This window comes from Leptodactylus fuscus, chromosome 1 (genome assembly GCF_031893055.1).
Source record: "Leptodactylus fuscus isolate aLepFus1 chromosome 1, aLepFus1.hap2, whole genome shotgun sequence".
NCBI classification, from domain to species: domain Eukaryota; kingdom Metazoa; phylum Chordata; class Amphibia; order Anura; family Leptodactylidae; genus Leptodactylus; species Leptodactylus fuscus.
In genome coordinates this window covers 17862906-17889975 of record NC_134265.1, presented here as the reverse complement: position 1 = coordinate 17889975, position 27070 = coordinate 17862906, and the positions used below count along the sequence as shown (strand labels likewise).

The 27070-nt window shown below is 48.7% G+C and overlaps 1 protein-coding gene across 1 annotated transcript in view; it reads left to right on the top strand.

Annotated features, from left to right (window-relative positions):
• EGFLAM (EGF like, fibronectin type III and laminin G domains) overlaps nt 1-27070 on the top strand; it is an 85762-nt gene that overhangs the window by 38269 nt on the left and 20423 nt on the right. Inside the window, exons 2-7 of the mRNA XM_075267579.1 lie at nt 4222-4331; nt 8908-8991; nt 9694-9720; nt 12236-12353; nt 12896-13031; nt 17345-17511. Of these exons, the coding sequence (XP_075123680.1) occupies nt 4222-4331; nt 8908-8991; nt 9694-9720; nt 12236-12353; nt 12896-13031; nt 17345-17511 (642 nt within the window). The remainder of the gene's footprint in view (nt 1-4221; nt 4332-8907; nt 8992-9693; nt 9721-12235; nt 12354-12895; nt 13032-17344; nt 17512-27070) is intronic.

The window sequence follows — 27070 nt, the reverse complement described above, 5'->3', positions numbered from 1 at the left end:
CATACTCTTCTGGTATTAGATCTTGGTTTGTGTATTACTCTTTTCTATAAAGTTTCTGGCCTGGTCCTTGTTATTTTCCGGTACCTTGTTCTGGGGTTAAAACCTGGGCCCCGAGCCACCAAGTCCATCCTACCTTGCGGTGGGCTTTGGCGAATACCTTGGGGTGACCTTAGACTCTGCGGTGTAGCTTCTTTACATGCTATCTGCTGTCTGTGTTTTAAGAAATTGCTTAAATAACAATTCCATTAACCTTTGGGAATCGCTAAAGCGGCAATTCCATAACAGTCTATGCAAACCCCTGCCCTTTCTATGCTTAGGAGTCCAGTGGGCGGTCCTATTCAGTGTCAGATAGCTCTCACGCTTGCACTGCGTAGCTCCGCCCACTTGACTCCTAAACCCAGAACGAGCAGAAACATAAATAAGTGATAGGTTACCCTGGAACTCTTCTAACAAATGTATCACTATCCTGCCCCATAAGATGCTGCCAGCAGAGGGCGCTGTATATTCTATGTGCCAGGTCCCCTTTAAGCTCCTGCCCTCCATCTGCCTAGATGCAGCATCTAAATAACTTGTCGCCGTCTTTGCTGATGCGACAGATAAACTTTACAGAAGGAATCGTCTCCGGCCCAATCAGCGCCGTTTGCCCTCATTACCATATCAGAATATTCCGCAGAATTTGCAGAATACGGAAAATTGTGTTTATGAATAATTCACTTAAAAAGCGTCTATGTGCGCATCATTTTTGGGGAGCGCGGGATAAAGTCACTTGTATTAGAAAGGATTAGATTTTTTTCTTCACTTTTTGTTACCCCAAACAATATTCAGCTCCGTCACGTTCCGAGGCGAAACTTTCCCTTATTATTGGACATGCATATTTAATAACAGCTCAGATTCTGCATTGTTGCAAGATGACTTAGACTCTGTTCACACTTTGTATCTGAACTCCAAATGGTATAGGCACTTGGAAAGTTCCTGGGGGCAAGTGGTGACTATATCTATAGGGAACCATGCAGCCAGCATATGCAGGGCCCGTATACATTCACATACCTGTACCTATATGTCATAGTGCAGTAAACCACAATCTATGACACATATGAAGTCCGGTGCACTGACACGCAACACAACTGACGGATCAAAGGATGGCCTGAGCTCTAGCAGAGCAGATAGCAGGAATTCATTATAACCCATCTGCGGGTACAGCGTGTTTATAATGTAAACCCCATGGATCAGAGACTAAGGCCTGGTTCACATCTGCCTTCGGTATTCCATTTGGGGAGTCCGCTTTTCCAGAATCAGTTGCTAAAGCTGAGAAGTGGAGACAATTGTATCCAGTCTAGACAATGCTCTGTGAGCTCAAAAGCCTGGACTCCAGACTGATTCATTGTATCCAGTCTTGACAATGCTCTGTGAGCTCAACAGCCTGGACTGCAGACTGATACATTGTATCCAGTCTAGACAATGCTCTGTGAGCTCAACAGCCCAGACTCCAGATTGATCCATTGTATCCAGTCTTGACAATGCTCTATGAGCTCAACAGCCTGGACTGCAGACTGATACATTGTATCTAGTCTAGACAATGCTCTGTGAGCTCAACAGCCCAGACTCCAGATTGATCCATTGTATCCAGTCTAGACAATGCTCTGTGAGCTCAACAGCCCGGACTCCAGACTGATACATTGTATCTAGTCTAGACAATGCTCTGTGAAGTCAACAGCCCGGACTCCAGACTGATACATTGTATCCAGTCTATACAATGCTCTGTGAGCTCAACAGCCCGGACTCAAGACTGATATATTGTATCCAGTCTATACAATGCTCTGTGAGCTCAACAGCCCGGACTCAAGACTGATACATTGCATCCAGTCTTGACAATGCTCTGTGAGCTCAACAGCCTGGTCTACAGACTGATACATTGCATCCAGTCTTGACAATGCTCTGTGAGCTCAACAGCCTGGTCTACAGACTGATACATTGTATCCAGTCTAGACAATGCTCTTTGAGCTCAACAGTCTGGCCTCATTGTAGCAAACAGAGACTTGTGCAGCTGTTACTGATGTGTTCAGCTCACAGAGCATTGTGGCAGTTTGTTGTACAGTAATACGCTCATCCTCCTTGGCAGGGCTGTAAGTGATGCTATAACCACAGAGGATGACAGTGATGTTTCCTTACAGGTCATGTCTGGCTCCCATGTTTGATGTGGCGCCTCCCGGGGATTGTTAGCCACCACTTCACCCCTGATGGAGAACACACTCTGTTAATTCAATATTAAAGTGATATAAAAGTTTCGGTGACAGTCACCTGGGGCCGGGGGAGGGGGGGGGGGCAGCGACGACTCATTTACATTTAGTCTTTGCTTCTTGTCTAATTCAACCTGTGTTGACGGCCAAATCCAAGAATCTGAGTTGATCTGAGCTGTCAGTATACGGGAGTGCGCGGGGCCTCTGCGTTATTAGTGGTGACAGGTATTAGCTCGGCCGCGCTGCTTATCATATTCTTAGGTTATTGGGATTTTGATGCCTCTATATTTTCCTATTGGCTCAGTGGTTAGTACTGGAGCTTTACTAGTCCTGGGGTCCTGGGTTCAAATCCATCGAAGGGTGACATCTACATCAGGTGCTACAGGAGAGCGGCGCTCAAGTTGTCCTATGGATGGACTTAGGTCCTCCTATAAGGAGTCAGTGCACGGGCCGGTCTCCAGAAAGTCCAGAAATACATAAGAATAGCCAAGTCACATGACCTTGCCCAATGATGCGGGGGCAAAGCAACCAACTGTGTAAAGTGAAGTGTTCTCCCGATACCTGCAACAGACCCCTGCCACCTAATACTCCTCAAGGAGACCCTCAGGACACTTTGTCCCCCTGATCCCTACAGGGCTTCTGCCACCTTGTAACCTCTCCTATCACACACCACTGCTGCCACCTTATCTCTCTCCACCCCACCCACCCCATAGAGCCCCTGCCACCTAATACCCCCCATAAAACTCCTAACTTTGTGTACTCCTCATGGAGACCTTCAGGACACTTTGTCCCCCTGACCCTTACAGGGCTTCTGCCACCTTGTAACCTCTCCTATCACACACCACTGCTGCCACCTCATCTCTGTTCATCCCTCCCACCCCATAGAGCCCCTGCCACCTAATACCCCCCCAAAAAACTCCTACCTTCGTATACTCCTCATGGAGACCCTCAGGACACTTTGTCCCCCTGACCCCTACAGGGCTTCTGCCACCTCGTAACCTCTCCTATCACACAGGACTGCTGCCACCTTATCTCCATCCACCGCCCCCACCCTATAGAGCCCCTGCCACCTAATACCCCCATAGAACCCCTGCCACCTAATACCCATGTAGAGCCCCTGCCACCTTATCTCTCTCCACCCCATAGAACCCCTGACACTATATATTCCTCATAGACCCTGGTGACACTTTTTGCCTCCCTACGGGGCTTCTGGCACCTTGTAACCTCTCTTATCTCCTATCACACAGCCCTACTGCCTCCTTATCTCTCTCCACCCCATAGAGCCCCTGCCACCTAATACCCCCATAGAACCCCTTCCACCATATACTCCTCATAGACCCTGATGACACTTTTTGCCCCCCTACGGGGCTTCTGGCACCTTGTAACCTCTCTTATCTCCTATCACACAGCCCTACTGCCTCCTTATCTCTCTCCACCCCATAGAGCCCCTGCCACCTAATACCCCCATAGAACCCCTTCCACCATATACTCCTCATAGACCCTGATGACACTTTTTGCCTCCCTACGGGGCTTCTGGCACCTTGTAACCTCTCTTATCTCCTATCACACAGCCCTACTGCCACCTTATCTCTCTCCACCACCACCTACCCCATAGAGCCCCTGATATTTTACGCTCCCCCATCCTTGCTGAATCCAAACAATCCAAGGGACAGGGAAGATACTTGACTACTAGTAAAACTACCCTTGACCAAGCAGTCAGAAGATCTGGAAGTCTAGGGGCCCCATAGGGCCACCTTTTACCCTATACGGAATATTGCTCTATACAGTAGATTTGGTAGGCAGCCGGCTGATGGAGATCTCTTGTGATTGATACCGGACGGATCCTAAGTAGATCCCAAGTCTTAAGACTCTTCATTAGCATCATTTTTTGTGGCCTCACAGGGTTGTCATCTCCCAATCTCCCTCCAGTAGGTACCCCCTGTATTATATGCCTTCCTAACTCTATGATTCTGTGTCTTTGCAGAGCGGCTGGGGCCCCCCCTGGACATCCTCCTGGAGCCCATCAACTGCACGGCCTTCAGTGTACAATGGAGGATGCCCCGACAGCACGTCAGCACCATCAACGGATACACCGTAAGTCAATGGAGGGTGGAAAACTCAAGAAACGGAATAACTGATGAATGTAGGTCACTAGGGGGCACTATCTGTAGGAACAAAGACCTCTAGAATCATAAGGAATGGTCAGATCTGGGCATCAGTGTGCGGACATGGGCTCATTCTGTAAAGACAATGAACTGTTAGCCCTGGAGGAACCATCTGTAATTATACAATTCCCTACAGTAACCACTACAGGTGATATTTGGTATTACATGCTGGCCTTCTGCGCATGCAGGCATCCTTGCAATAAGAATAATGTAACAGTTCTTAAAGGGGATGTCACTAGAGATGAGCGAACAGTTTACTATTCGATATTCCAATATTCGATTCGAGTAGCCCCTCAATATTCAAATATCGAATCCTATTATAGTCTATGGGGGAAAAATACTCGTTTCAGGGGTAGGTAGGCAATAGAGATTAGTATTATAGAGAAGGCGGGGCTTAGTAGAGTGTGGGCGGGTACTGGGCGGGAGACTCTCCGCCCACACTCTCATAAGCCCCGCCCATCCCCCACTAGTATTATAGAGAAGGCGGGGCTTAGGAGAGTGTGGGCGGGTACTGGGTGGGGAGACTCTCCACCCACACTCTCATTAGCCCCGCCCCTCTCCCGACTAGTATTATAGCGAAGGCGGGGCTTAGGAGAGTGCGGGCGCTCATCTCTAGTAGGTAACATTCGATCAAATTGTACTTACCAAGTCCACGAGTGAGGGTCGGGCTGGATTCTGCTCCTCACGTCGATTTCCGGCTTTGAATTCACTCTGCTTAGGCTTCGGGCCTAGGCAGAGCCGACTGCGCATGCCCGGGCTACAAGAAAATGGCCGCTTACAGTGTAAGCGGGCATGCGCGCTCGGCTCTGCCTAGGCCCGAAGCCTAAGCAGAGTGAATTCAAAGCTGGAAGATGACGCGGGGAGAAGACTTCTAACGGTAAGAGAAGAACCAGTGTTGATTGGCCAAATGCTATACACTGTATAGCATTTGGCCAATCAACACTGGTTCTGCATCGAATCTGACCTTCAAATAGCGAGTGGTACTCGATCGAGTACAAGTATTTTGAATACCTACTCGATCGAGTACTACTCGCTCATCTCTAGTTGTCACCAGACCCTAGCATATCCATCCAGTTCTGCAGATAGATAGGTTACGGTCACCTGAATCCTACGGTGTCTCCCCCTTGTGGCTCGCTTCCTCCGTTGCCGAGATATTGCTCTTTTTGTCGGTATGCAAATGAGCAGTAGAACAATGGCGGCGCTCAAAGAGATCAATTGCTTGTTTACAACTTGTCATATCTCGGCAACGGAGGTAACGATCCACAAGGGGGCAACACTGTATGAGTTAGGTGACCCTAAACTATCCATCTGCAAGGCTGGGATGAAATTTTAGGTTCCATGGACATTCCCTTTAAGGACTGTTACATTATACTTATTGTATAGAATGCCGCCTGTAGACTTGGAACCATCCAGTGTGTATGCCTCTCCGTAAGGGGAAAATCTGATTGGTTGCCTGGACCCAATGAAACGCACCCAACTCCACCTCACCTACGCAGGGGATTTGGAGCTCTGTGTCAGTAAAGCAAGACTCCGACCACGATCTAGTGAAAAATTAACCTATAAAAAGTTGCCCAGGGTGGACATCCCCTTTAAGTGACTTCAGGTAAGTATCGGAACCCCATCCATCAGTGTTCTAAGTGGAGAGGACAACGCGGAGTAATAGAGCGGCGTGTTTTATGGCGTCCTCTCTCTCTCGCCTGATACGTTTCTTCATCCTCATTGTTTCTCAGGGGCCACATATTTAAAACCCATCTGCATAAACTACGACCGCTCCGATAAATTCACCGCCAAAAGCGCGGCCGCTGCGATAAATCCAACGCGAAACCAAACAATGAGAGACAAGGTTAATAAATTATCAAGCAGAAGCCGCAGTAAAAATTAATTGTACGTGGCCCCCGGGGATTGGAATTGGCTACAAGTGAGAGAACAATTACACGTATTGATGAAAAATTAAATCATAAATTACAGGTGCCGGAAGTCCAGTGTGAACAGGGGCGAAATACACAACGGCCCAGACAGCAACGAGGAGGATTTTTACCTGCAGGATCATTAGCCGGAGCCGGGCTTCGGCGGATCGAAGCTGAGAGATAGGCGACGTAGAGCGCTGCCATTTATTGCAACAGAAAATGAGTTTATCCTCTGGAGATAATACCGGGAGCAGAGGAGGGTCCCACAGGGGGCGCCGCTACACTTTGATGACAATTTTCACCTAATTAGTAACAATGGGGCAGACAGGCTAATCAATAAGAGGATGTAGCCGGAAGGAGCGAGCAGAAAGATGAAAGAAGAAAGATGATTGTGTCTCCGCAATAGACGCCAAACACGCGGCCCTTTCATCATTAGGTGTAGAAAGCGAAGACGCCGCGAGTAATCTCACAAGATGTTTACCGGGATGTGGACAACACTGACCAAGGGATTGTCCAGGAATGGAATATTAATGACACGTCCTTAGAAAGACAGCGCCACACTGGTCCGCAGGTTGTATGTGGTATTGTAACTCAGGCTAATGGAGCGCAACTGCAATACCACACTTAGCCTGTGGACAGAAGTGGCGCTGTCATATTTTTCTAATCCCGGAAAATCCCTTTAACTCTCTTATACAGTATAGGCAGGATAAGGTACTGCCACTGTGATGAACTTGGCCCTGCCATGTACTAACATGATTTTAAAAGGGGCCGTGCCAGAGTGTAATTTCCCTGGTCAGTTGTAGATACCAACGCTTATAATGAAAGGGGGTGTCCATAAAATGTCTGTTACTGTGCCCCCTGCTGTTACATACTTGCTAGGGCGCCTCCTGCTGTTACATACTTGTTATGGCGCCTCCTGCTGTTACATACTTGCCATGGTAGCCGCTGCTGTTACATACTTGATATAGCACCCCCTGCTGTTACATACATGTTATGATGCTTCCTACTGTTACATACTTGCTATGGCGCCTCCTGCTGTTACATACTTGTCATGGTGCCTCCTGCTATTACATACTTGCTATGGCACCCCCTGCTGTTACATACTTGTTATGGCGCCCCCTGCTGTTACATACTTGTTATGGCACCCCCTGCTGTTACATACTTGTTATGGCGCCTCCTGCTGTTACACACTTGTTATGGTGCCTCCTGCTGTTACATACTTGCTATGGCGCCTCCTGCTGTTACATACTTGTTATGGCGCCTCCTGCTGTTACATACTTGCTATGGCGCCTCCTGCTGTTACATACTTGCTATGGCGCCTCCTGCTGTTACATACTTGTTATGGCGCCTCCTGCTGTTACATACTTGCTATGGCGCCTCCTGCTGTTACATACTTGTTATGGTGCCCCCTGCTGTTACATACATGTTATGGTGCCCCCTGCTGTTACATGCTTGATATGGCGCCTCCTGCTGTTACATACTCGTTATGGCACCTCCTGCTGTTACATACTTGTTATGGCGCCCCCTGCTGTTACATATTTGTTATGGTGCCTCCTGCTATTACATACTTGCTATGGCGCCTCCTGCTGTTACATACTTGCTATGGCGCCTCCTGCTGTTACATGCTTGTTATGGTGCCTTCTGCTGTTACATACTTGCTATGGCGCCTCCTGCTGTTACATACTTGTTATGGTGCCTCCTGCTGTTACATACTCGTTATGGCACCTCCTGCTGTTACATACTTGTTATGGCGCCTCCTGCTGTTACATTCATGTTATGATGCCTCCTGCTGTTACATACTTGCTATGGCGCCTCCTGCTGTTACATACTTGCTATGGCGCCTCCTGCTGTTACATGCTTGTTATGGCGCCTCCTGCTGTTACATACTTGCTATGGGGCCTCCTGCTGTTACATGCTTGATATGGCGCCTCCTGCTGTTACATACTCGTCATGGCACCTCCTGCTGTTACATACTTGTTATAGCGCCTCCTGCTGTTACATACTTGTTATGCCGCCTCCTGCTGTTACATACATGTTATGGTGCCTCCTGCTGTTACATGCTTGATATGGCGCCTCCTGCTGTTACATACTCGTTATGGCACCTCCTGCTGTTACATACTTGTTCTGTCACCTCCTGCTGTTACATACTTGTTATGGCGCCCCCTGCTGTTACTTACTTGTTCTGGCACCCCCTGTTGTTACATACTCGTTATGGTGCCCCCTGCTGTTACATACTCATTATGGTGCCCCCTGCTGTTACACACTTGTCTTTTAGGACCCCTCAAGACCCCCCAAGGCCCCTGAGCCCAGTGAGACCTCCACACCCCATATCGCCCCTCTCTATAATGTAATCTTTATCATTTTCATAAATTTCCCAGTGTTTTTCTCATTGTACATTTCTTGCCCCGGTCGGGTCACTTTGGGGATATTGCAGCTTACAGGGCGGTATTAATGCATTAAATATTTAATCTCCGCCATTCTGTGATACGTTTCCTTGCGCCTTTCCATTGACGTTCCTGACACCTTCATTATCGTGATATTAAAAGTTTAATAAGTTATTATTCTGCTTCCTTGTAATTTTTGGTGTTTTTCTCGCAGGTTTTCTACACCGAGGTAATTAACGGCAAACACGTAAAACAGCAGACTCAGGACGTTCCCCTCAGACTGGAGATGTTGAATATGGTGAGTTACACAATTACTGGAATATTTATAGGACGATGCTATAAATGATTAAAGATCGCTGGTTATTAAAGCTGCGGCGTCCCAAATAACTCTGCTGCAAAATACCCCCCCGGGGATCATCTATAATGAGTGGACCTTGTATGTCCGGAGTCATTGCAAAGCTCTTAAAGGGGTGACAAAAAATAAATCACCTATCCAAAGGATGGGGGGTAACTTTAACTAAATCCCTAGCCCCTGACCCTATTAACCCTTTCCATTCCCAAGCACATAGCACAGAAGAGACTCTGCTGCTGAGACTTCCTGCTAGGATAGAGGGGGAGAGCTGCCTGGGAACAGAATTTTCTTCTTATTCTTTATCTTATTTGTCTTCTTTAAGGCTAGAACTTTTAGTTTTTTTCTTACTCGCCCCCTTCCCAGTTCTTTAGAGGTCACTTAGAGTTATTTGCAGGCACATCCTGTACCGGGGTCTATTTATACTACTTATTGGTATTGTCTCGGGGCCGGATCCTATGGCTTCCTCTTGACTTAGGCCCGAGACCTGCTCTTTTTGTGACCTCTTAGATGAGAGCACTTTTACTGATGTAGCTATTGAGACTTTTGGAGATGTCTCAGTCGCTAATGGAGGCCACACCGATTTCAAAGTACTTGACTTGATGTAAAGATATCTGTAGATAAAAGTAACAATGGACATTTCTATTTCAGGGGCAACTGGAAGCGATGGAGATGTTTGTAAGTAGTGCCGGGCCTCGGCCATGTCTGATGCGTTGTATAGCTATAGTATTATTACATCAAAGGTTATTAGAGGGCGCTGTTTATGGACCTTATAGCAATGGCGGGTATGGGGTCCTCAGTCTCATCACTATCACTATTAGGTGGGAGAACCTGAACAAGACTCCCATCGATGGAGAAACTGCAGTGGTACCAAGTCATGGGGTGGGGTATGGGCTAAAAGTTCTGATAAGGATAGGGAGGGGGAATTGACAGGCCCCAAATCAAAGATCTAGGTACACTTTCTTGGTGACCCACTGGCATTGAGCCTATGGAGCATATGCCCCACCAGACCCTTAGCTACTTGGCAGGAGAACTTGTACAAGACTCCCATCTGTAGAGGGCCTGCATTGTTACGAAGTCATGGGGTGAGACATTGGTTGAAATTCCCTGGTAAGGGTATAGAGGAGGAAAGAACACACCCAAACTCCTTCACCTAGAGCAAAGATTTAGCTTTACCCGTATCTAGTTATACCAGCCAAGTTGGACTAGCTTCTTGAGTTGGCATTGACCACCCAAAGCACATGCCCCACCAGACCTTCAGCTACACTGGTTGACCCATTGCTACTTGGTTGGAGAGCTTGTGCAGGACTCCCATATACAGAGGAAATCACTTGTTACCAAGTCATGGGGTGTGGAATTGGGCGATGGGTCCTGGTAAGGGTATGGAGGTGGATAGTAACAGGCCCAAGATGTCTTGCCTTGTATCCTAGTACACCAGCCAAGACAGATTGTCCACTGGTATTGAGCACTTGGAGCACATGCCCCACCAGACCCTTAGCTACACCTTCTGCACCATTCCTACTGTGCGGGATTCCCATCTATGGAGGAACTGCATTGTTACCAAGTCATGAAGTGGGATATTGGGTGAAGGGTCTGGTAAGGACATAGAAGGGGACGCTAGACCCTTACACCCAAGATGAAGATGTAGCTTGCCCTGTCTATAGGTAAACCAACCAATGTGGATTGGTGCAAAACTGGCATTCATATCACTACCAGAACCCTAGCTAGATATCTTTCCCCATTGCTACTAGGTGGAAGAACATTTGCGGGAACCCCATCTATAGAGGAACTGGATTGGTATCAAGTCATGGGGTGGGATCTTGGCCGAAGGGTCTGGTAAGGGTATAGAGAGGGAAATAACAGGCCCAAAATACCCAAGTTTGCCCTGTATCAGCCAAGGAGGACTGGCTTTTTGGCATCCTCCAGACATTGAGGGCACAGAGAAGATGTCCCACCAGACTCATAGCTGCACCTTCTACCTATGATGGCCAAACCCTGTACCAGTCTTTGCTATAGGGCCTCTCTCTTGTATATTGGCAGAAGATAAGACGGCAGCAGATGGTGCGCAGAGAAGTTTTCCTGTGATTTCAGCAGCCGTATCCCTGAGTCATCGCGTTCACACATGGACGTTCGTCAAGAATGTTCTGATGAATTTTGCACCATCATTGCCATCTGTCAGTCAGGGACGGGAAAAAACACCAGTCTCGCTGACTCACTGACAAGGGGACTGAGGATCGTTGTTTTCTGATAGGACTTTTTGTGATTTTTTTTCCTAGGGGGTTTTGAAGCGTTATCTGCTGGATCGATGTGGGGTCCCAGCATTGGGACCCCCATCCATTGCCAGAACGTGCATGAGACTGATGAAGATAGACGAGGACTCTACTCTTCTATCTCCATCGGTCTCATAGACAGTGAATGGAGCAGTAGTGGGCATGCACAACCAGTGGTCATGTCCCATTTCTGACAATTGATGGAGTATGGCTCCCGTCATTGACTTAGTTTCCTTATTTACAGCTTTACAGGTTCCTTATCAGATACAGTATATGCATTCTATATAATGACTCCTCTACTAACAACCCTTCCTATATGTGCTATTAGGTCTCTTGGGCTCCCTTTTATAAGATGCCATAAAGAATAGCTCACACTGTGGAGGACCAGACCTGGCCCTATGTTATATGTTGTAGCCCCGGGAGCTTCCATTTATATCACCACTAGACCTTATTAGTTGGGATCCAACATGCAGCCACAAGTGCTGAGACCCTTTCACTAACTCCACCACCTCCAGCTCTTTTCGTCCAACAATAGGCCTTGCTCCACTGATTCTGGTGCAGTTGGAATTTTTTCTCTAGCCCACACTGGTCCTGAGCAATCACTGCAATTAGTTTCAGTACTGTTATGCTCCCTACTGTCAGGTGGGCGGTTCTAGACTACTGCAGAAAGACAGAGACCGCCCACCTTACAGTAGGGAGCATAACAGTGCTGACACTAACTGCAGTGATTGCTCAGGAACGGTGTGGGTTAGAGAGAAAATTCCAACTGCTCCAGAGTCAGTGGAACATGGACTATTAAAGGATGCAAAGATTTTGAGTTGGTGGAGGTGGTGAACTGTCCCCTTCAAACACCCATGGGTCGAAAATTGATGTCCTCTACTAAGGATAGAGAGAAACATAAATATTTCTGTCTTTTCTATTAGAAAGTCATCCTGAATGATTTACAGCCAGGAACATTGCACCGGGTCAGTGTCGGAGCCTATAACTGGGCAGGTAAAGGACGGGCCAGTATGCCGAGGGACGTATCAACACTATCGTTAGGTAAGAGACAAACCATCCAACCGTACTGCCTGGTGTACTCTAATGCCTCATGAATGTGATCAGATTGCAAAAATTCCAGGACGAGAGCCCTACAGATACATGCGGCTTCTGCTGACAGGTCTGCTGGTGGCGGCTTAATCCGTGCGGCCCTCTGTGCACATTACATTGCCAGAGGATATGCCTGTAGCAGTGTAATATGGGCTATATATAAGGCATACTAGTCATGTCAGGTGTAGTATCTGAGGTGGAGCGCTCGGCCGCAGCCCTGGCTCTATCCTGCAGACTATTACGCCTGACTCTGGGGACACATAGATATCAGCTCCGCAGAGCGCAGACTTGTTACCCGGCCGCTTGCACATTGATTTTCACTAGTGTTTTACTTTACAAATGAGCCATAATGAATGTTGTGAATCAATGCGGTAATCACTTAGAGATCGAACCCCCCGATGTGTCCCGGGGGACGCAGAGTGGCGGGGGTTAATAGGTAGTTATTCACTTCAGATTCATCTATTACACCTTTCTGCTCTATATGTTCTCTACAGATATGTGTCTGGTGCCCGATCCCCCGATGCAGCCACAGATCGTAGTCGTGTCAGACACGGAAGTAGCCATTTCATGGAAGAGAGGCGGCGGTGAAGGAAGCTCCCCGATTCAGTATTACTCTGTGGCGTATAGAAGGTTGGTAGCAACACAAATTTGTATCATGTCTTGGTGGTTTGCTACATTGTATCAGTCTGGAGTTCAGGCTGTTGAGCTCACAGAGCATTGTCTAGACTGGATACAATGTATCAGAGAGCAGAACTAGCTATGTACTAGTTTGCTACAATGTAACAGTTCAGGCTGTCGAGCTCACAAAGCATTTTCTAGACTGGAAACATCAGCAGCAGCTGCACAAATCGCTCAAGTATTGCTCAAGTAAGTAACCACTTCATCCCTGGGACCTGCAACTGCTGGTACTGCACAATAGTCTGATTCAATAGAGGCCGCAGAGTTCTTTCTATGACCTACCTGTCTAATGTACCGGCCATGGCTGTCTCTTTTCGGGCACTCTATGACCTAAGGCTTGTCCTATAGAGCGAATCTCTCCGTACTCAGAATGCAAAAAACCCTAAAGTAATGAAAACAAACAAACAACATAAGAAGAAGAAGAAAGTGCGAGAAGTTCTGCAGTGAAGCGGGCGACATGTGAGGCGCGGCTGTGGACTTTCATGGCGGCTCCTCTCTGATGGTTCTTGTGTACTGATCTTTTGACACTGAGCCGTATAAATCTCTGTCTCTCCCCGGAGCGTCTCTCCTGGGGCACATCCACATTTAGTGACTGTAAATGGATGTTGTACCGCAGCAAGTGTTTCACAGGGCAACTCATTCCAGGCCGGCGAGGAGGTGTCTAATAAGTGTCTAATTCTCTGCCTTCAGCATCTTCCTGCATACGATGGGTTAATCTGAGAAGTTCTTTGTCCTTATATTTTGGGATTGTGACGTAGATTGAAGCTTCTTGTCCCCAAAGTAAAATCTTTATTAGCTCCCTCCCCTCCATCTCTGACACTGACGTCATGTACGCCGCAAGGAATATCAGAAGCGTAACCCTGTGGAAGCCGCAGTGATGGCAGATTAGTAGCAACCCAGCTTACCCCCCACTCATAGAGAAAGCCTGTGAGTCCTGCTTCCCCCCCCCTTCACTCATAGAGAAAGCCTGTGAGTCCTGCTCCCCCCCTCTCATAGAGAAAGCCTGTGAGTCCTGCTCCCCCCCCCACTCATAGAGAAAGCCTGTGAGTCCTGCTCCCCCACTCATAGAGAAAGCCTGTGAGTCCTGCTCCCCCCACTCATAGAGAAAGCCTGTGAGTCCTGCCCCACCTCCCCACTCATAGAGAAAGCCTGTGAGTCCTGCTCCCCCCCCCCCCACTCATAGAGAAAGCCTGTGAGTCCTGCTCCCCCCACTCATAGAGAAATACTGTGAGTCCTGCTCCCCCCCCCACTCATAGAGAAAGCCTGTGAGTCCTGTCCCCCCCCCACCCATAGAGAAAGCCTGTGAGTCCTGCTCCCCCACTCATAGAGAAAGCCTGTGAGTCCTGTCCCCCCCCACCCATAGAGAAAGCCTGTGAGTCCTGCTCCCCCCTCTCATAGAGAAAGCCTGTGAGTCCTGCTCCCCCCACTCATAGAGAAATACTGTGAGTCCTGCTCCCCCCACTCGTAGAGAAAGCCTGTGAGTCCTGCTCCCCCCACTCATAGAGAAAGCCTGTGAGTCCTGTTCCCCCCACTCATAGAGAAAGCCTGTGAGTCCTGCCCCCCCACCCATAGAGAAAGCCTGTGAGTCCTGCTCCCCCCCCCCACACTCATAGAGAAAGCCTGTGAGTCCTGCTCCCCCCACTCATAGAGAAAGCCTGTGAGTCCTGCTCCCCCCACTCATAGAGAAAACCTGTGAGTCCTGCCACCCCCCCACCCATAGAGAAAGCCTGTGAGTCCTGCTCCCCCCACTCATAGAGAAAACCTGTGAGTCCTGCCCCCCCCACCCATAGAGAAAGCCTGTGAGTCCTGCTCCCCCCACCCATAGAGAAAGCCTGTGAGTCCTGCTCCCCCCACTCATAGAGAAAGCCTGTGAGTCCTGCTCCCCCCACTCATAGAGAAAGCCTGTGAGTCCTGCCCCCCCACCCATAGAGAAAGCCTGTGAGTCCTGCTCCCCCCACCACTCATAGAGAAAGCCTGTGAGTCCTGTCCCTCCACTCATAGAGAAAACCTGTGAGTCCTGCTCCCCCACTCATAGAGAAAGCCTGTGAGTCCTGCCCCCCCCCCACCCATAGAGAAAGCCTGTGAGTCCTGCTCCCCCCACTCATAGAGAAAGCCTGTGAGTCCTGCTCCCCCCCCACTCATAGAGAAAGCCTGTGAGTCCTGCTCCCCCCACTCATAGAGAAAGCCTGTGAGTCCTGCTCCCCCCCACTCATAGAGAGAGCCTGTGAGTCCTGCTCCCCCACTCATAGAGAAAGCCTGTGAATCCTGCTCCCCCACTCATAGAGAAAGCCTGTGAGTCCTGCTCCCCCCCACTCATAGAGAAAGCCTGTGAGTCCTGCTCCCCCCACTCATAGAGAAAGCCTGTGAGTCCTGCTCCCCCCACTCATAGAGAAAGCCTGTGAGTCCTGCTCCCCCCCACTCATAGAGAAAGCCTGTGAGTCCTGCTCCCCCCCACTCATAGAGAGAGCCTGTGAGTCCTGCTCCCCCACTCATAGAGAAAGCCTGTGAGTCCTGCTCCCCCCCACTCATAGAGAAAGCCTGTGAGTCCTGCTCCCCCCACTCATAGAGAAAGCCTGTGAGTCCTGCTCCCCCCACTCATAGAGAAAGCCTGTGAGTCCTGCTCCCCCCACTCATAGAGAAAGCCTGTGAGTCCTGCTCCCCCCACTCATAGAGAAAGCCTGTGAGTCCTGCCCCACCCCCCACTCATAGAGAAAGCCTGTGAGTCCTGCTCCCCCACTCATAGAGAAAGCCTGTGAGTCCTGCCCCACCCCCCCCCACTCATAGAGAAAGCCTGTGAGTCCTGCTCCCCCCACTCATAGAGAAAGCCTGTGAGTCCTGCTCCCCCCACTCATAGAGAAAGCCTGTGAGTCCTGCTCCCCCCCCCACTCATAGAGAAAGCCTGTGAGTCCTGCTCCCCCCACTCACAGAGAAAGCCTGTGAGTCCTGCTCCCCCCACTCATAGAGAAAGCCTGTGAGTCCTGCTCCCCCCACTCATAGAGAAAGCCTGTGAGTCCTGCTCCCCCCACTCATAGAGAAAGCCTGTGAGTCCTGCTCCCCCACTCATAGAGAAAGCCTGTGAGTCCTGCTCCCCCCACTCATAGAGAAAGCCTTAGAGTCCTGCCCCCCCACTCATATATAAAGCCTGTGAGTCCTGCTCCCCCCCACTCATAGAGAAAGCCTGTGAGTCCTGCTCCCCCCACTCATAGAGAAAGCCTGTGAGTCCTGCCCCACCCCCCACTCATAGAGAAAGCCTGTGAGTCCTGCTCCCCCACTCATAGAGAAAGCCTGTGAGTCCTGCCCCACCCCCCCACTCATAGAGAAAGCCTGTGAGTCCTGCTCCCCCCACTCATAGAGAAAGCCTGTGAGTCCTGCCCCACCCCCCCACTCATAGAGAAAGCCTGTGAGTCCTGCTCCCCCCACTCATAGAGAAAGCCTGTGAGTCCTGCTCCCCCCACTCATAGAGAAAGCCTGTGAGTCCTGCTCCCCCCACTCATAGAGAAAGCCTGTGAGTCCTGCTCCCCCCCCACTCATAGAGAAAGCCTGTGAGTCCTGCTCCCCCCACTCATAGAGAAAGCCTGTGAGTCCTGCTCCCCCACTCATAGAGAAAGCCTGTGAGTCCTGCTCCCCCCACTCATAGAGAAAGCCTGTGAGTCCTGCTCCCCCCCTCATAGAGAAAGCCTGTGAGTCCTGCTCCCCCCACTCATAGAGAAAGCCTGTGAGTCCTGCTCCCCCCCTCATAGCGAGAGCCTGTGAGTCCTGCTCCCCCCCCACTCATAGAGAAAGCCTGTGAGTCCTGCTCCCCCCACTCATAGAGAAAGCCTGTGAGTCCTGCAAGCTCATAGAGAAAGCCTGTGAGTCCTGCAAACTCATAGAGAAAGCCTGTGAGTCCTGCACCCCCCCCACTCATAGAGAAAGCCTGTGAGTCCTGCTCCCCCACTCATAGAGAAAGCCTGCGAGTCCTCCCCCCCACACTCATAGAGAAAGCCTGTGAGTCCTGCCCCCCCCCCACCACTCATAGAGAAAGCCTGTGAGTCCTGCTCCCCCCACTCATAGAGAAAGCCTGTGAGTCCTGCTCCCCCCCACTCATAGAGAAAGCCTGTGAGTCCTGCTCCCCCCCACTCATAGAGAAAGCCTGTGAGTCCTGCTCCCCCCACTCATAGAGAAAGCCTGTGAGTCCTTCTTGAATCCGTTACATCCTCATTCTCCTCCTCTCTCCTGAGTTCTGTTCTTCGCTTATCCTTCTTTTCTCTCCTGTTTTGTCTTAGGCCGGATATAGACAGTGATTGGGTCGCCATTACAGAGCAGGTTCAGATGGACTCGATGGTGCTGAAGGGTTTGTCACCAGACACCCTGTACCAGTTTGCAGTAAAGGCAGTGAACTCTTTCGGAGCCAGTCCTCTCGGGATTCCCAGTGACATCATCAGAACGTTCCGTGAGTGTTATGTTACTGTTATGTGTTTTGTGCCTCCGTATTACTCAGCTCTGTATATCATCTACTGGAGGGGGCACAAACTTAATGTCTGCAATACGAATCACCTTCCTACCTGCCAAATACTAAGTATCTTCTTGACTCCATGAACATGGCTCATCTGAGCAGGATCCCAGGATTGAAGATTTTGAAACCCAACATGCCCAATGGCCCTCTCCAAATGTTATACCAAGATATGGGCTTATGTGGGGCTTTGGGCCCCTGTTGGGTGACTGCAATCTTTGGGTATTGGATGGGTTCCTTGATAATAAGATCATTTTCCTGCTGGGACCCCAATCCACTATAATTTGTGGGGTAACCTGGCAATAAGCATTCCCTGCAGCGCCTCCAGAGGAGAAACTTAGCATTGTGCAGTATTTGTTCATATTAGTGGGTTGTCTTTGTAATGCAGGACAGGACTAAGAGAGGGACTGAGAGATATTTCTTGTAACTGCTCTCAGCTGTGGCTAAAAGATGAAACCCCAGTCCTCCATTGCTCAAAAATCTCTAATAAGGTCTACAAAAGGGGCATTTCTAAACTGGACAACTCCTTTAATCGTTCCACTACCAAGGATGCATCTCATACATCCTGAGATGATGGCACCTCAAGTGCCAAGATACATTCAAAAATCAAAATCAATAGAGCCCTAATGGCTCTATCTCCGGTTGTATAGCAGCTAGAACTGTGATCCTGGTACCGGGTTAAAGCTAAGATTCTGCACAAATTGAACTCCCTTGTAAAACTCCTATAACCCATTTGCACCAAGGACCTGACAGGCGGCACTTTAGGTCCTAAGGATGTAATACAGATATGTCCTTTATACTAACAGCTCTATCTCCGGATGTATAGTACCTAGAACTGTGATCCTGGTGCCATTTTAAAGATAAGATTCTGCACAAATTGAAATCCTGTAACCCACTTGCACCAAACACATAAAGCATACATACTGACAGGCAGGAACTTCAAGTGCCAGAGATGTAACAGAGATACGCCTTTTATACCAACAGCTCTATCTCCGGATGTATAGTACCTAGAGCTGTATTTCTGGTACCACTTTAAGATTTTGCACAAATTGAACTCAGTTGAAATCCTGTAACCCACTCGCACCAAGCACGTATAGTATACATACTGACAGGCAGCAACTTCAAGTGCCAGAGACGTAACAGAGATACGCCCTTTATACCAACAGCTCTATCTCTGGATGTATAGTACCTAGAGCTGTGATCCTGGTACCACTTTAAGATTTTGCACAAATTGAACTCAGTTGAAATCCAGTAACCCACTCGCACCAAGCACATATAGCATACTACATACTGACAGGCAGGAACTTCAAGTGCTAGAGACGTAACAGAGATACGCCCTTTATACCAACAGCTCTATCTCTGGATGTATAGTACCTAGAACTGTGATCCTGGTGCCATTTTAAAGATAAGATTCTGCACAAATTGAACTGCTGTAACCCACTTGCACCAAGCACAAATAGCATACATACTGACAGGCAGGAACTTCAATGAGCAGGCAGAGCGAACCTGTGCCCAATCATAGAGAGAACTGTGTGGCCATACTTACAGCTGCAGGAGAGTAGTCTGTGCAATGTACAGCAACATAGGGAGCAGTTTGTGAGAGAAAGAGAACCATGAGAAGCATTCTGGGAGAAAAGGGAAGGAAGAGTAGGATGTACGGGAGGAGCCAGTTCAGAAGTGTTGGGTTCTGTCACTTTATGCTTACTAAGGTAAGGTAGTCAATTCGAGAGTATATGGGCAGCCCTAGTGAAGTCTTATATTATGGAAGGGAAACATTCGGTAGATTTTCTCAAACTATTGATTCTTCTTATAAACTTTTTCCCTTGCACTTGGTAGAGAATTGTGTTCTATAACAAGAATCACCTCTTGGCTACTTTCAGCTTCCTTTTGCTTCGGGGTTTTGCTGGAGATGATTAAATCTCAGGTCCAGGTAATATCGTGCAGCCTTCAGAGCAAATACAAATCCTTTTCCATGTCCTTCCTCAGGAGGCTTGTGCTCAGACTTATATTTGGATCACTGGCCATTGCCATTGTCACCCTCTGCAATATTAATAGATGGAATTACGCTGCGGCGAGCAGCAGGCGGGGGCATTAGGGCCAGGAGATTGAATGCCCCTCCGTGAACTCCTCACATTTAACCTGTGGATGATTGAAGCCTTGAGACCTGTCCGTGACCTGGAGAGATTCTTTGCATTGTAAGAACCTGTTTTTTTTTTTTTTTTTCGGTTTTCTCACAGATTATTATATTAACTGTTTTTGGCCTGAATGCAGATTGATGTAATTGTTGCCGGAGCTGCATTTGCAGACTGTCCCCGAGCCGGCCGCTCGCATGTGATATCAGCAGAAATTCCTTAGTGAGTGATGCTTAAATAACAGAGCCGGAGAAGTGTTCCTGGCCTTGTATGGTTTGTTGGGCAGAGACTTACGTTTTATACGGTCTCAGATTATTTGTATCACTCTACTATACAAGCTTTACAGGTTCGTCCACTGTAACATTTGTACAAATTCATAAAAGTTCATCATCAGAAATTATTTTAATACTAGCAGTACCTGCGACTTCGTCCGCGGAAGCGTTCCCGCTTTGCGCGACCCACCTGTAGCATGGGCTCTGGCCCCCCCATTGCGTCCCTTTTCCAACCCCTCTCCCCCCGACCCCCTCTCCACCACCCCCCACAACCCCGGCCCCTTTCCACTGCCCAAGCAACCCCGGGCTCCCTTTCCACCACCCCTCCTCTACAACCCCGGCCCTCTTTCCTCTCTCGCAACTCCGGCCCCCTTCCCCCCTACCTGCGACCCCGGTGTCGGCCCCCTTTGCACCCCCTGCACAACCTGGCCCCCCATGACCCCAGTTCCCTCTCCACCCCCCATACCCTGTCCCACTTTACGGGAAGCCTCCCCCCCCCCCCCGTGACCCCAGCCCCTTTACAACCCCCCCCTGCTGCGACCTCCTTTACAGTAAACCCACCACCCCCGCGACCACGGACTCCCCTCCCCACCCTCAAGCCTCGGCCTTCTCCTCCCCACCCTCCGTGCGCCTAGTGTGATGTTGTGCTTAGGGTCTGCAGTCTGCAGGCCATGCATGCCATGCTAGGGGAAGATGGCGGCTTGGGGATGTGTGTCCCAGTCACTCCTTCAGTTTCCCACCCCTGGGGCCCCAGAGGACTTACTTCTCCAGGCCGGGCGGCGGGCTTCACCGATGGCTGCCTGCTGTGTCCTCCGCATACGTGACGCCATCTTCTTCCTGTCACTCGGCGGTCGGCTTGTGCGTCTATAGCTCCACCCCCTCTGTAGCGCACAGCGTCCATCACCCCGCCCCGCATGTGACCCAAACACACATACTTTCACCTTTATAATATTAGTAGGATATTTTTAACAAAAAAACCCATTGGTTTAAAAATGAGGTTATTTTTGGTAACACAAGCGTCTTATGTCTTGCACCTCTCTCGTTGGTGCTCCTACCTTAGGGTTCCTGGATCTGCCTTTTGTTCTAATTCAAGTAGGCTTAGCGTGGGGGTCTTACAATAGATCCAATTCCTATTGGAAACTTGTAAACATTGTAAACTGTTAATGAGCAGGCAGAGAGAACCTGTGCCCAATCATAGAGAGAACTGTGTGGCCATACAGTTACAGCTGCACAGTTCTCTCTATCTCTTCCCTGTACTCAACTCAATAATCACAACAGAGAAGAGGGGGAACCATGGAGAGTAGTCTGTGCAATGTACAGCAACATAGGGAGCAGTTTGTGAGAGAAAGGGAACCATGAGAAGCATTCTGGGAGAAAAGGGAACTAAGAGTAGGCTGTGCGAGAGAAGGGAGCATGGAAAAAAGTCAGTAACATGAGTGGCATTGGGAGAACTGTGCAGCAGAATTGGGAAATGGGGAGTAGCCTGTGAGAGAGAGGAGGCATGGGGAACAATCTGTGTCAGAGAGGAGGTATAGAGAGCAGTCTGTCCTATAGAGGGGGCTTGGAGATCATTCTGTGGCAGCGGAGGGGCATGGTGAGCAGTCTGTGAAAGAGAAGGAGCGTATGGAGCAGCTTGGAAGTGGGGGGCATGGGGAGCAGTCTGTGAAAGAGAGGGGGAATGGGGAGCAGTTGATAAGGGGGTATGGAGAGCAGTCTGTGACAGTGAAGGGGCATGGTGAGCAATCTGTAAAAGAGAGGGGCATGGGGAGCAGTCTGCAAGTGGCGGCATGGGGAGTAGTCTGCAAGTGGCGGCATGGGGTGTAGTCTGCCAGGGGGCATGGGGAGAAGACTTTAAAAGAGAGGGGTAATGAGGAGCAGTCTTTAAGAGGGGGGCATGGGGAGAAGTCTGTAAAAGAGAGAGAAGGGGCATGGGGAGCAGTCTGTGACAGCAAAGGGGCATGGAGAGAAGTATGTATAAGTGAGGAGGCATGGTGAGCAGTCTGCAAAGGGGGGCATGGGGAGCAATCTGCAAGGGGGGGAATGGGGAGCAGTCCGTAAAAGAGAGGGGCATGGGGAGAAGTCTGTAAAAGAGAGGGGCATGGGGAGCAGTCTGTAAAAGAGAGGGGCATGGGGAGCAGTCTAAAAGGTTGGGGCACGGGGAGCAGTCTGTAAGCGGGCATGGGGGCAGTCTGTTAGGGGGCATGGGGGCAGTCTGTAAGGGGGGCATAGGGGCAGCCTGTAAGGGGGGCATGGGGAGCAGTCTGTAAAAGAGAGGGAGCATGGGGAGCAGTCTACAAGTGGAGGCATGGGGGGCAGTCTGTAAGGAGGGCAGTCTGTAAGGGGGGCATGGGGGGTAGTCTGTAAGAGGGACATGGGGGGCAGTCTGTAAGAGGGGGGCTTGCGGAGCAGTCTGTGATAGAGAGGGAGCATGTGTTTGTGATGTGGACGCTCCTTCCTCAGGCTTTCGGTACTTCTGGCTTCTGTACTAATCCTCGGTAGTGGGCGTAACATACACACGATAGATTGTATACAAATTGCGGTTCCATCCAGACGCTACTAAATCCCGATCCGCCGGGGATGCGAATAAATAAGGCGACTTTGTAGAATTGTTCTTTACGAGAAGAAATAAAGGGAAGGCATCGGCGTCCTCTTACCAGACGTAGCTCATTATTCCGCAGGCTTCATACACAACACACAGCGTGTCCTATTTACACTCCTGGATGCGGCCGCGGTGGCGAGCGCGCCCTCTGCAAATTAAATCATCCAAAACTTCACGAAGATTTGCCGAAGGCTGTGATGGGTCTAACAAGGAGGAGGGAGATGTTTATTAACAATGGAGTCCCAGAAGACCCCGCCATATCCCATCCCCCGCCCCCCGAGACCGATTCACATTTCAAGAGAAATAGTAATAGACGTTTGTGTGTTTGGGGACCGGCGAATGTCCCCCCCGAGACTTGTTATCCCAGACAAAAGCAGGAAAAAGAAAGAAAAACTCCGCAATGTGATGGAAACTAACTCCGAACTTTTATCTGTGAATGTAATTTATACACCGAGAACGTCCAAGACCCGAAGAATCGCCCGGTCATGTGTACAGAAGTATGAGAGAGGCAGAGAGAAAAGTAACCAGATCTCTAATGTATACAGGGATAATACACACAGTGATGTCACAGTACAGGGATAATACACACAGTGATGTCACAGTACAGGAATAATACACACAGTGATGTCACAGTACAGGGATAATACACACAGTGATGTCACAGTACAGGAATAATACACACAGTGATGTCACAGTACAGGGATAATACACACAGTGATGTCACAGTACAGGAATAATACACACAGTGATGTCACAGTACAGGGATAATACACACAGTGATGTCACAGTACAGGATAATACACACAGTGATGTCACAGTACAGGGATAATACACACAGTGATGCCACAGTACAGGATAATACACACAGTGATGTCACAGAACAGAGATAATACACACAGTGATGTCACAGAACAGAGATAATACACACAGTGATGTCACAGTACAGGGATAATACACACAGTGATGTCACAGTACAGAGATAATACACACAGTGATGTCACAGTACAGAGATAATACACACAGTGATGTCACAGTACAGGGATAATACACACAGTGATGCCACAGTACAGGATAATACACACAGTGATGTCACAGTACAGGATAATACACACAGTGATGTCACAGTACAGAGATAATACACACAGTGATGTCACAGTACAGAGATAATACACACAGTGATGTCACAGTACAGGATAATACACACAGTGATGTCACAGAACAGAGATAATACACACAGTGATGTCACAGAACAGAGATAATACACACAGTGATGTCACAGAACAGAGATAATACACACAGTGATGTCACAGTACAGAGATAATACACACAGTGATGTCACAGTACAGAGATAATACACACAGTGATGTCACAGTACAGAGATAATACACACAGTGATGTCACAGTACATAGATAATACGCACAGTGATGTCACAGTACAGGGATAATATACACAGTGATGTCACAGTACAGAGATAATACACACAGTGATGTCACAGTACAGGAATAATACACACAGTGATGTCACAGTACAGAGATAATACACACAGTGATGTCACAGTACAGAGATAATACACACAGTGATGTCACAGTACAGAGATAATACACACAGTGATGTCACAGTACAGGATAATACACACAGTGATGTCACAGTACAGAGATAATACACACAGTGATGTCACAGTACAGGGATAATACACACAGTGATGTCACAGTACAGGGATAATACACACAGTGATGTCACAGTACAGGGATAATACATATACTTACACTGTAGATCCATATAATATAGTGATTTTACGCTCGCTTGAGCTTCACTTTATGGCTAGGACTTCATGGTGATTTGGAGTTACCTGCAAGTCACAGTAACTGCTGTAAACATTAGAGCGTCCCTCAGTTTTCATGACCAGTTGATCTTCGGGGTTTTGCTGGGCCGTCTCTTATATGACTCTGTAAGTCTCATACATGATGCCCTATCAGTTTTTCTGCTGTATAGTCCCATTATGGCTTCTGCTCATTTTACATTTGTCTCTCAGGCTGTGGGCGTGTACAATAAGCAGATATCTGCCCCTCCCCTATCCATTGTTACTACTACTGGTTTTACATGTGATTCTGCCAGGAGTAACTGTAAAGTAACATTAGCTGAGACAATCCAGGATCACTGGTCTATGGCGTATATACTTGTATGGATATGTGCTGGGGAGGTGATTATATGGAGAAACTTGTGTAATAGTTGCATTAGTCTGAACACGGTCTTACTGAATACAGAGGTGACTCTTTAGACACGGTAATACCGTAATTATGCCGCAATCCCGTGCGCCGCCCCATACTAAACACTTGTTATCTCGTCCATTACTACACTGATCACCTCCCATTATCCGCACGTCTTGCAGCCGATCGCCATTGAACGGTGTATTTTGAGTCGCTGTGTAAAATAAGGAGACGTGACCGCCATCTTAATACTTCTGATTGTCTGTGGATTTTTTACGTTTTATTTTCCTCCTTTGACTATTTCTATGTAATGTTCTATCATTAATTCCATAATCCCGTACACAAGAGGCGCCGCGGACGCCATCCAACGCGCCTTCTGTCTTTCAATCCATCACAACTATATGAAAAGGCAGCGGCGGGTTATAATAAGCAGGAAATACATATAATGGGGAGGGGGCGCGATGTCGGCATCGATCAGTCCTGTGGAGCGATCGTTACGTCCTCGCCCGGCACAAGGCCTATTATAGACGCTGTAATTGAATTCACTTCCAATGCTCATCGTATTGATTGGAAAAATCTGAAATGTTTCTCTATGCGGATTTATCTCCGAGCCAAGTGCGGAGGGAATGTGCGGGAAACAACATTTTTGCATCCTCAGGAGGCACCAATGCGGGTAGCGTGTGTACCCTAGAGGCCGAGCGCAGAATTACCATGGGGCCTCTGTGGAGAGGGGGCCAAGTACTAACCTGCTTATCAAATAATGACAGCATCTGCCTGCAGTCGCCACTAGGAGGAGCTCACTACACTGAGATTTTGGGATTCAAGCTACGTAAATATATACAGCGAGCTCCCCCTAGTGGTGAGTATATAATGCCATGTGTAGTAAGCTCTCACTAGTTGTTGCTGTACAATGAATAAATGGTGAGTTCCTGCTAGTGGTGGCTGTATAAATCCATGTGTAGTGAGCTCCCCCTAGTGGTGGCTGTATAATCCATATGTAGTGAGCTCCCCCTAGTGGTGGCTGTATAATTCCATATGTAGTGAGCTCCCCCTAATGGAGGCTGTATAATCTGTATGCAGTGAGCTCCCCCTAGTGGTGGCTGTATAATCCATATGCATTGAGCTCCCCCTAGTGGCGGCTGTATAATCCATATGTAGTGAGCTCCCCCTAGTGGTGGCTGTATAAATCCATATGTAGTGAGCTCCCCCTAGTGGCGGCTGTATAATCCATAATGCAGTGAGCTCCCCCTAGTGGTGGCTGTATAATTCCATATGTAGTGAGCTCCCCCTAATGGTGGCTGTATAATCTGTATGCAGTGAGCTCCCCCTAGTGGTGGCTGTATAATCCATATGCAGTGAGCTCCCTCTAGTGGTGTCTGTATAATCTATATGTAGTGAGCTCCCTCTAGTGGCGGCTGTATAATCCATATGTAGTGAGCTCCTACTAGTGGTGGCTGTATAATCTGTATATAGTGAGCTCCTCTAGTGGTGGCTGTATAATCCATATGCAGTGAGCGCCCCCTAGTGGTGGCTGTATAATCCATATGTAGTGAGCTCCTCTAGTGGTGGCTGTATAATCCATATGCAGTGAGCTCCTACTAGTGGTGGCTGTATAATCTGTATATAGTGAGCTCCTCTAGTGGTGGCTGTATAATCCATATGCAGTGAGCTCCTCCTAGTGGTGGCTGTATACATCCATGTGTAGTGAGCTCCCCCTAGTGGTGGCTGTATAATTCCATATGTAGTGAGCTCCCCCTAATGGTGGCTGTATAATCTGTATGCAGTGAGCTCCCCCTAGTGGTGGCTGTATAATCCATATGCAGTGAGCTCCCTCTAGTGGTGGCTGTATAATCTATATGTAGTGAGCTCCCTCTAGTGGCGGCTTTATAATCCATATGTAGTGAGCTCCCCCTAGTGGCGGCTGTATAATCCATATGCAGTGGGCTCCCCCTAGTGGTGGCTGTATAATCCATATGCAGTGAGCTCCCCCTAGTGGTGGCTGTATAATTCCATGTGTAGTGAGCTCCCCCTAATGGTGGCTGTATAATCTGTATGCAGTGAGCTCCCCCTAGTGGTGGCTGTATAATCCATATGTAGTGAGCTCCCCCTAGTGGTGGCTGTATAATCCATATATAGTGAGCTCCCTCTAGTGGTGGCTGTATAATCCATATACAGTGAGCTCCTCGTAGTGGTGGCTGTATACATCCATGTGTAGTGAGCTCCCCATAGTGGTGGCTGTATAATCCATATGTAAGTCTTCAGTAGGTGATACCGTTTTTAATGGCTAA